This window comes from Aptenodytes forsteri, unplaced genomic scaffold, assembly GCF_000699145.1.
Source record: "Aptenodytes forsteri isolate BGI_AS27 unplaced genomic scaffold, ASM69914v1 Scaffold426, whole genome shotgun sequence".
NCBI lineage: Eukaryota > Metazoa > Chordata > Aves > Sphenisciformes > Spheniscidae > Aptenodytes > Aptenodytes forsteri.
This window is the reverse complement of record NW_008794010.1, coordinates 1,517,555-1,528,819: the sequence shown is the minus strand read 5'-3', so window position 1 is coordinate 1,528,819 and position 11,265 is coordinate 1,517,555. Positions and strand designations below refer to the sequence as shown.

Here is an 11,265-nt window from a genome sequence, read left to right as displayed (position 1 = left end):
GTAAGCACTACTTAGCAACAACTAAAACATCGGTGTGTTATCAACATTGTTCTCATCCTAAATCCAAAACACAGCACTGTACCAGCTACTAGGAAGGAAATTAACTCTATCCCTGCTGAAACCAGGACATCACTGAACCTTGAAAGAGGGGTTTTGGACCTAAAGTTAAGGATGTAGGTGACTAGCTTTGGGCATTTACCTCCAGAAGGAATGAAAACCATATTGCTTTGTGCCCAACCCAGCACCACCCAGGGAGTCTGCTCCTGAATAAGGCAAAGACAAAGATAAAACAGAGACCACAACTACACATATACCAAATGTAGGCTTATGGCCTTCTGATCTCTACTCAGGCAAAACACTCTTGTGTAGCACTTTCCCTGCTCTGAAAGAGAAGTCCTGTGGTCATCACAGGAAACTGAGGTTTTAGGCCAGGCCATCTTGGAAAAATACAGAGCTGCTTTAACAGCAAGCAAAAATGCTATAATGTTAAAATATCTTTTCTGGTTATTTTTCAAGATCCCTTTCTCCTTCCCTGGTTGAGATGCAAGAGGCAAAACTGCAAAATCAGTATAGATATAGGGAGCAACTATGTGTAAAGGTTGAACTTGGGATTTCAGTACTATGACTGCTTGACCCTCAACTCTGGTACAACTGTTGCACTGGAAACACTGAAATAAGCATGCTCCAGTTCTGAGAAGATTATATTATGTATTGGACTAAAATGACTCAGGATAAGGTATTTCTGCTTCTCAGCAAAACAATTCTTTAGAATTTTGTACAAGAAATGACAAAAAAAGATCTCTATCATGTCACTTCTTCCAGCCAGCAGCTTTCTTTTTAATAAAATTGCCTCCTTTTTGAACCCGAGGAACCTGCCAGCTTCTGCTGCATCCGGTGGGCAGGAGTTCCTAAGCTGAATGACACACTGTAGGAGAAGAAAGGTCCTCTGGCATTGAAGCTGCTGCTTGCTAGCTTCCCCTGAGGCCCCCGTTCTTGTGGTAGAGGAGACAGTCAACAGCTATGCCAGCTTACTTTCTCCATGCAACTCACAGTCTTCTCAGCCCCCGTTACAAACCACCACCATCTCTTTTCCACACTGAATGGTCCTAGCCTGCTAACTCCTTCCTCACACCTTCGTCCCACCCCACCAAGAGACGTAAGATGGGGAGAAGGACCCCGCCCCCGCCGTGCGATCCTGCAGCCCGCAGTGTGTGCTCGGAAAGGCTCCAACGGGGTGGGTGCAGTTACTCCAGGGCTGTATCTATCTACCTTACTGCCACTGAACCATGAACTAGCTTCGAGTGTGCATGTATGACCACATTGACTGATTGCAGTGTGGACACATATCCACAGACTACACCTAAAGCAAACAATATGAAAAGGTATGAGGAAAAATAAAGCAAAAGAGGGCTGCAAAAAAATAAATGGTAAGGCCAAGGAAATTAATAGCACAAATATTGAATCAGGGATGAAATAGTTTATCCATATATTAAAAACAGCTTCAGAAAACAAGGAAAATACTGACAGAATACCTTCCCACCTACAGGGTATGTGTTTGATTGAACATGTCTAAGTGGGAAAACAGAAACTTGCATGCCAGTGTCTTCAAGTAACATTTCTTTCTGCAGGGCTGGTGCGGCAGCTTCTCCCATTTGCCTGTGTGGGTGTGTGTGTGTCTATATACATATAGATGTACACAACCCACAAACTACAGGTCAGATCATGCCATGCCACGTCCCCACCAGCCAGCAGTGTGACTGAAATCGCTATGTGATGGGAAGGGAGAACCTTCCTAGACCAGTAGGACTTGCAGGAAGGAGCCGGTCCTGCTCAGCGCTGGAGACCTGGCTCACGTGCCACATGGGAGAGAACCCAAAGCACGGCAGGTGCAAAGGCTTTGGCCCACCCCTGGACATGTGGATGTCACATGCGGTAGCCTCCTTGGTATGGTGAGATTGACTGAGGGCAAGGATCTGTGGTTATTTGTCCTGAAAAGCAACCAAGCCAGCATACTCTCGCTCACCCCTCTTCGCAGCATCCAGGCCATTGCCCTTCACAGCAGCACGAGATGCTCTCACCTTGCGGACAGATGGAGTAGCTCCATGCCCACCAGCGTTTCTTAGGAAGCGTTTTCGTGCAGTGCTGGTTCCTGGCAGAGCCATGCCTGTGAGTTGCCTAAGTCAGGAATGTCTTGAAGGGAACAAGTCATTCAAAATACCTCCTCTCTGGATGAGGAAACAGTCGCTTAGCAGTGGGAAATGTCACATTTGTAATGCCTCATCCTTCCCTGGGGCACTGCTCATTTCTCCCCAAGTGTCGCCTTACCTTACTGAAAGCAATTAGGTTTGAAGCCCTGGCTGATGGTCAGACTGTGCACACACCCCAAGAGCAGGTCACGGTGCCAAGCAGAGTTGTTCAACTCTTACCTCTTGCTACAAAAACGAAAAGGCTCCACTTTTGTCAGGGGAGGAGGTGAGCTGCTCACACGGCCAAGCCCCAGCCCCAACTTGCACAGGTGGGGTGAAACCCCAGCCTGTAGCAGCCTCTGAGCCAAGCAAGATTGAGCAATGGGTTCAAAATGTACGTGCCTCCAAAAAGCAGTGGTACCATCTGCCACACCCCACTTACTACCACTCTTTCCAAGTCCCAAGACACAACCTGTGCCTGTTGCCTCTTCTTGTTCTGGCCATTTCTACAGAATGGAGCTTAGCTCCGTTGCCTCTGTAACTCCTCTCCAAGCACGTGTCGGCTGCTATCAGGTCAGCCTGAGCCTCCCTATCTCCAACAAGCCCATGTCCCTCAGCCTCTCCTCGTAGGCCCCTGCCATCTTGGAATCCTTCTGCCAGATGAGTTTCCCAACACCCTCTTGGGGTCCAGTGCTGGAAACAACATCCCAGGTACAGCCATTGACTACGCCAGGGCCCTGAGGGCACCGCTGGGACTGACTGTCCCTGCCCGGCCCCTGGGGCCTCCCCCCCACCATGCCCATGGCCCAGGACCCCACTGCAGATTTTACAGGCAAATAGCTGACCTTTTTTGGGGTGTTAAAGTATCTAGAAACAGACTTCCCTTAGAAAGGACACTGAAACACCTAGCCCAACAACCATCTTCCACCTGAAGCTAGAAGGTGTTGCTTTGCAGTCTAAAATACTTTGTTTCTTCCTCAGGACCACATTTTCAGAAACGCTGTCTTCTTGCAACCCTTCCCTTTAAAAAGTGACGTGGCGCAACACCCCCCACACTTGATTTTTAGAGGCAAACTCCTGGCTCTCCTGGGAAGGCTTTTACCACTGACTTGAGCTCACCCCAGATTTTTCTCCCAAGACCAAGCAAGCTGCAGGCACCGTGTGGTTTGCTGTGGACAAGTGCCCACCCTGCACAACTCCCCTCCGCAGCTCTCAAACCCCCAAAATGAAGGCTTGCTGCTGCTCTTCTGCAGAAGGCGAGCAGAGCACCTGGCACCACGAACACGTCAGGATTACTACCCATTTATTCTTAACTTCATGTTTTTTCTGTGACAGCCAAGGTCAGAGCCTTGGCACCACTCTTTTGGTGGTTGAGTAACCATGACTTCCTTCTTCCCTCACCACCTGCAATATTTTAGTGGAATTAAGTGTGTGTGAGACACCCTTGCAATGTCATCAGTATTTAAGGTCTCTGAAGGGTCAACACAGGGCACTGAATCAAATTCCTTGGAAATTTTAAATATACCAAACTTGGCAGAATAATCTACCAATCTTATTTATTGCATCTACTTCTACTACTTACCACCTGGGCAAACATACTGTCCTTCAAGTTATTTTGATATATGCTGTGACCGAGATGTTGTACAAACTTTCCAAGTTTTAGTGGCTCCAAGTATCCTGGTCATGTGGTGCTCAGTTGCCGACTGAGGTTAAACCACAGCACTGTGTCAATGACAACAGGGACATTTCTCAGGTTTCCTGTGTAGTTCCTTATCTAATCAGTCAAACTACGCTTTGAGATTCAACTGCAACTATAATTTCATTTGGCTTTGTTCCTTGTAAAGTTATACAAGCTATTATTTACCTTAGAATTTAATACTCTTGGACCTTGTTTATACAACAGATTTTTCAAAATGCTTCCCACCATTAATTCAAGAATACTTACTTCAGTCTTCACGAGCGACGTTGTGAGCCTTGCTGTTAACCATGCACCTGCTGCTTCTACTGTTAAAGCGTGACATGGTATAGCCCTGCTATACCATGGAAAATCTGATGAACAAGATGCTGAAAAATTAGGGTTGTGTTTGAGAATAAGAGGAAGGTGAGAAAGACTCATTACAGCCAACGCCTGGGACATGTGCAAACAAAAGTGTATTTCGTTGGAATTTGAGCGGAAATGTGTGCCCGAGACTGTTCTCTAAAAATACCTCAGCTCAAGTGTGCAACAACTCCACACAAGCACACTACTGTAGTTCCCGCATAAGGATAACCCACCTTCTGCCCTGGTAAATCAAGGTCTTATGGTTGGCCATAATCTTCAGCCACCTTACAAGGTCTACCACATTTGAACTCTTCAAACACAGCTCGCTCATTAGTCTCACATCACTTTTGTGTGTGTGTGTGGTCTAAAATATCTGTAAATATTAAATTTCAGCCACTGAGCTTTGGACAGTGTTTTAATTTGGAAATGCTGGCACCACTTTTTGAGATGACCTCCAGCTGCATTTTGGATGACCACACATGCTGACAAGCAACACCAGCAGATATGGGCCAAACCCTGTGTACGTGGAGGGGAGGGATTCTGCCAAAAAATGCACCCTGCCTAGCAATCTGTTCCTTCCACAGGAATTGGAGGAAAACTCACTTCCATTCCCAACTTCAAGTATTTACAACAGCGAATTTAGAGCCCTAGTTTACATTCTTCCGCCTTTAAAGTGAGCAACACCAAGTAAAACACTGCCCACGCTTTCTGCACATATGCAAACATCTCCTAGACCTTGACTTCCAACAATGACTGTAATAAAGAAATGTCAGTTTTGAGATAGTCCATGTTAAAAAACTTTCCAAAAGGTTTGTTAGGAAGAGGAGCAACAGCCAAATTAACCAGAGAGGAGAGAGTCTGGTCCTTCTGCTGTTTGCACAAAGGCGGCAATGGCTTACAGCTGGCTGAGAGTTAATAACAAGGACAAACAAATCAGGCTTGCAGCCTTCATTATTTCTCCATCATGTACGAAGGTCTAAGGAGACTTGATGTATTTAGAAATACATAGTTCCTGGTTGTCATCTCCAAAGACCTATGAGGGATGCTGGGTCACTGCATCAAGTCTGGGACTTCCCAGGCAGCCGGATGTGTCTCGCTCTTTCTATCTGTGCTGCTACCCAAAGAGCTCCCCAGGTGCAAAGACCATGTTGGTAAGAAGGAAAGGCACTTGGAGCACTCTGCCCTCTTCCCCACCACATAGGCAGCTCCTCTCTTTGGAGCAGAAGACTTATGCACCCACTGAGGGGAGAGGGAAAGGCCTTGTCCCTCTTGGGACACACCTGCCTGATGTGATGAGTTAGACCCTCTTGAAGCAGGGGACCTGGAGCAAACAGCTCCTGGCCTATTCTAGGGGACACCGACTTTTCGTCTTTCCAATATGAAGAAGGAAAAGGCACGAACCCAACTCCAGTGGCATTTCCACCCACAAGTCTATTTTTACTCTCCTGCTGGACATGGCGCAGATCTGCCAGTCATGACAAACCTGACAGGTTCTGATACGGAGGCTCGCAGAAATGTGTCCTTAGGTTTGCTGCACATGCCACAACCATGACTCACTTTCTGTGGTTACAAGAAGACAGAGCCAACCTGGCAAGCCCAGAGCAAACAAGTGATATTACCAGCATGACACGTACATTTATAGGCATCATTATATTTTTCGGTCAGGATCGCAACTAAAAAATTTCCAAGTAAAAGAGGATGTGTGGGCACGGGAAAGAAGTCGATATCTTAGAAAAGATGATTCCTGACACATGCACTGTGTCGACAGGCATCTCGTCCTGACCACTGAGTAATCACTGACCCACAATTTAGCAGATGTGTGGGTACCAGTGATCTGGTTGATTATATCACACGAATGGAAATCAGCATCATCCAGAGTTGTAAAAAAAATGTTGCTTGAGAAACTCCGTTTTACCAAACATTAAAGCAATTGCCAACTTAAGCGGGGGGGTGGGGATGTGTTGAACATGGACACTCTCAGTGAAAGTGGCTGCCTGTTCACATGCAGCCTGTTGTATTCTCCCAAAATTACAGTTTGACCTACGCACAGCAGGAATGGCGATCAAAAACCTAGCCTGGTTAAGAGTTTAAAGGAAAGAGCAGCAATCTTACAGTGAGTAACATGTCAGGAATGGGTAAGTGCGAATTACAGGCATCAGATACAAATGGCAAGTTAAAAGGTGTATGTGAGTGATAGGGGAAGCTGAAGGAATTAATGAAAGGCTCCACAGCCTTGCAGACAGTGGAAGCTTAGGGCAGGCATGGGGCCATTTCAAGAGGCAGAGAGGCAAGTCAGTAACAGCACAGCAGAAGTATCAGCTGCCTTCAGTGTCTACTTCTGATTGCTTTTCTATTTCAGGATGGGTCCTCTTACGGAAAAGTACTGATGCACGGGCACCTTCCACAGCCACCGTGTTTACTTTCAGTCTTCTCCAAACCAGGAAAGCTCTGCAGCCACAGGGTGTGAAGAGGAGGAGGGGCTGATAAGCCTCTGGCCCTGATTTCCACAATACTGACTCAGAGCGGACCAGCTCCCTCTGAGGCTGCTGCTGCCACCACACCACTGCCGGCCTGCCAGGAAAGATGCGACTGGCATGACTTTGCAAGTTGGCAGATCCGCAGGTGAGTAGGGGCTAGCAGGTCCATGGCCAGAGGCAGGCTGGCGAGGGGCAAGGGGTGGCAAGGTGCCGTGCCCCCTCCGGCAGCCATCACGCCTCCTTCTTCTCTGCCGGGAGCTGCGCTGGCCGGGGCACAGCTGTGTGCAGCAGCATGAGGCCGCAGAGCGTCACGGCGAGGCCGACCCACCACAGAGGTGTCCACGTCTCCCTGAAGAGAAGCTTGCCCAGGATGGCCTGAAGGAAAAGGCAGAGACAAAGCTTTGCTGGGCCAAGCCGCCCCAAAGCCTCCTGTGCTGCCAGAGCTGGGGGGACTTCTGCTGGGAGAGCCAGTCCTGGAAAAAACCTGCTTGAGGAAACTCCTGCTGGGACCACCAAGAGAAACGGCTGCTGGGGGTGATGCTGGTGACAACCAGCATCCATCCAGCCTGGAAGCACAGACAGATTGCGGTCCCAAAACAGGGTTTTGGCAGACACGCGCGTGCTTTGCTGCCTTCCCAGCACCTCTCGGGAGCCAAATGTCCAGTCGACCAGGCGACTCCAGTCGAAAAAAAAAGGGGCCCCACTGACTTGAGTTTTGGATACCACCATGACCTGGCTGCGAGTTGTTGGAGCACAGAAACAAGGTGGACAGCTGCTGAGAAAAGCGAGCAGAAAAAACGCGCAGGTCAAAAAGGCTCTTGCTGACACTACAGGCAGCGCGTCTTCACACCCAGCTAGGGTGGCTTTGGCTTGTCACAGGTGAGGTGTTGCAAAGGAAAAGCAAAACAAAGCAAAGCTCCTAGCTCCGGCTCTCACTGGCAATTAGAAAAGTTCGGTAAACTGTACAGCTGCTGCAAGGCACTGCACTGAGCAGCAGCGCCCTTCCTCCTGCACGACCCAGAGAAACCCTACAGCCTCTGCAGTGAACAACAGGCAGAGCACCTGAGGCCCGATATAATAATTTCACATCTGCCTGTAACTCTCCCTTTGCAGCCAGCAATGCCAGTCACGCTGGGAGGTGAGCTATGACCAGTCACGTCCAGTGTGACCGTTCCCACATCGCTGTGCTCCTCCAGGCTTCAGCGCCTGCGGAAGGGATCTACTCACCGAAGAGATGAAGTTGGAGGCTGTTGTCGTCACAGAGGCAGTGGCTGAGGAAGAGGAGAGCCTCAGGGCTTTTGCAAAGACCGTCCACATCACTGCATTGCACGCAAACACCAAGCCAAAACAGCCAATGCGAAGCAGCACAGGCAGCTGTAGGACGAAAGGGAAAACCCCATGTATTTTCACTGACCGCTCATTCACCCTCACTATTTCACAGGCACTTTGGAGCAAAACCTAACAGCATAGGCTGGTATTACATGAAGATGAATATACCAAATCGCAGAAGGAAACAGAAATGAGGAAACAGCCCTGGATGGAGCATGACCCTGGCACGTCCTGCTGCGAGTCCAGGCTCAGACCACAAGCTGGGAAGTGCCAGGACAGTGTACAGCAGCTGCTATGCCAGAAGCCAAACCCCAGAAAGCTCTCAAGCTCTTGACGTGGGGCACACGCAATCCAGTGAAATGCCCTTCACTCATCCCTAGATGTATGGAAAAGGGTAGAATTCAGCCCTGCCAGAGAGGAATGCTGAAACTGTACATGCTGGCGCTGCGTGTGGTCCAGGACCCATCAGTTGTGAATTCGGGCTGAGACCAGTGTGGTCCCAAATGACTGGCCCTCACCACCTCCCATGACTTGGCCTGCCTTACTGCTGCAGTGAGGGCAGAGCAGGGTCCTCTGGGAGGAAAGTGAGAGCTGAGGGGCTTCGTGCCTTATTTTGCATGCTCACTGGAGAGCAGGTTTACCGAGAACTCTCTGCTCCAGCGTTTAGTGGCAACAAAACCACCTCTGAGTTCAAGGGCCTTTGAGGCCAACTAGGTTCTCAAGAAAGATCTCCCTCCTTAGACAACCTGACAAGACATGTAACAGCCTCAGTCTGAAAAAAGGGCAGAGTTTCGCCTAAAAAGCCTTCACCATTCACAGTCTCCCCCCACACCCATAGTTTTAGCTTCTGCAGCCATCTCCCTAGCCCCTGGGTGTCGTGTACTTGACACGAAGACACCAAGGGAGGAAACCGCAGGCAGAACGACTCTGACAACACTCAGGGACCACACGAGGGCAAGGGAAAGCAAGGCTTTGTCTAAGCCCATAGCGATCATGCCTTCATGTCCCATCACCTCTCTCAGTCCATGGTGGGCCCCATCTTGAAGCAGACAGAAATGTAGGTTTGAAACCGCCAACAAACACAGCCGCCAGGTGGCACCTGCCCTGCGGGAACAGCTGCACTGCAGCCCCCTGCCAGTCACCCAAATCAATGGGGGTCACCAACTGTGCTCTGCTCCCACTCAGAAGAAATTATTAACCACAAACTAGGGGAGGGCACAGGGATTTCTGAAGCAAGAGATGTAGCAAGTACAAAGCTAAAAGGGAAGGGCCGTAAAGCAAATCCCTGGTCGATGGCTGGTGCAAGCTCTCTGAGGCTAGCCCCATCACAGAGAGGCACAGTTCAGGTGTTCAGCCTTGTTTTGCCCCACTTGCGGCAAAGGTCTCCAACTTCATCAGGGCAACGGTAAATGATCCAAAATGATTCCCACCAGTGAAGCACTTTGCTTTCCCACCACTGCCACAGCAAACTCTGCAGAGAGGGATAAGAGGGACAACCATACCCAGCTGCTACTGGCCTTCTAAAGAAGAAACCTGCTGCCATATTACGGCTCACTGTGGGGTGAGGTTTGCCTCCTGGCTTCACCCTCTGCCTGTGTGACCAGACAGTTTTACCTTGCTCAGGGCAGTTGTGTACATCCACATACACCTCTAGTGGGTTGGCAGACTTGGGAGTAAAGAGATGAGAGGGGAAAACAACTCTCCCTGTTTCACCTAAATTCAGCATATTATTTCTGGATCAGAAAGAGCCTACTGAAGTACGCTGCTAGGAAAAAGGGCCTTAAGAAAAAGAGATCGTTACTGCCTTTAACCACGTGCCCAAGGGTATAGAGAGGATAGAGCCCAGGCTCTTCTCCAAGGTGTGCTGGGATACGACAAGAGGCAGCAAGTAAAGATTAGAACAAGTGAAGTGTTGGATCTGATACCAAGGAAAAACAAAGGTGATCAAACACTGGAACAGAGGTCATGGGCTCTCCAACCTTGGACATAATAAAAACTTGACTGGAGAAGGTCATGAGCAACCTGTTGCAGAGCAGGGGTTGGACTAGAGACCTCCGGAGGTCCTGCCTGACTTGAATTAGTCTGTGAGTCTATCAGTGGTGGAGCAAAGCTGGTTCCCACCATCACAGCAGCTATGCTACCTTCAAAAGTGACCCTGAACCCCTGGGTTCTTCTTCTGATCTTCTTCTACTGCAGAGCCAGGGACATCAGCTGCAGTGTGCTCTGGAGCTGGCATATGCCCAGCAGGAAGGTTTTCCAGAGACATCGAGTCCCTCTGTGTCCTGGGCAGAGGAGTGGTCGTTGCAATGGCACGGAGGCAGAGAGATAGGAACATCCCCAAGTGTTCCCCACAAGGAAGGAGGGAGGTATAAATTCCTCCCCTGCAAAGGGCTCAGCTGAGCCAGCCCAGTGAGTCAAGGATTACTGTTCTGATTGCTTTTCTAAGAGGAGATTAATTTCAGTGTACATTTCAGATAATCCAGAATCACTCCTGAAGTGGCAGAAGTAATTTTAGATGAAGTTTGGCAGGGGAGAGGGGAAAGTAAAGGAAAACTTTTGTTCCGAGTGAAATGACCCCTCCTGGTCAGGCCACTCTCAGGCTGGGCCACCACAAAACCTCCTTCTGGCTGGGAAATCCATCTTTGTGCTGCCACCGAGTATCCTGCTACCCTACGTCATAATCTCTTAGACGCGTCAATACACTTTTAACATTTGCTGCTGCTTTCCATGCTGCACAAGTGATGGCTGCTCTCATATTTTCAGAATTCTGTAGTTCTTCGTGCTACCCTACGTCATAATCTCTTAGACGCATCAATACACTTTTAACATTTACTGCTGCTTTCCATGCTGCACGAGTGATGGCTGCTCTCAGACATATTTTCAGAATTCTGTAGTTCTTCCTCAAACACAGAACTCCTTGAATTTCTGTCACCTTGTGGCTGCTCTGCAGAAATGCCTTTATAGCAAGCGTGCAGGATTCAAACTGCGAGCCCTCTGAAACACTTAAGCGTCTACGGTCCTGCGCAATTTAAGCTACTAGGAAGACCATGGCGTTTACTTAAAACTTGGTTAGTTTTACAGCTAAACTGATTAATTTAGTTCATAGTTATCACCTAGAATGAACCTGAAAGAAGTAACTGAAGGAACCAATTTGTCCAGAAAAAAGAAACACAATCACAGAATCACAGCATGGTTGAGGTTGGAAGAGACCTCTGGAGATCACCTGGTCCAA

The 11,265-nt window shown here is 48.8% G+C and overlaps 1 protein-coding gene across 1 annotated transcript in view; it reads right to left on the bottom strand.

Annotated features, from left to right (window-relative positions):
• The window catches only part of TGM4 (transglutaminase 4), a 23,778-nt gene extending 21,616 nt beyond the window's left edge, over positions 1-2,162 (bottom strand). The window contains exon 1 of the mRNA XM_009290515.2: positions 2,024-2,162. Within this exon, the coding sequence (XP_009288790.1) occupies positions 2,024-2,162 (139 nt within the window). The remainder of the gene's footprint in view (positions 1-2,023) is intronic.
• Positions 2,163-11,265: the final 9,103 nt, after the last annotated feature.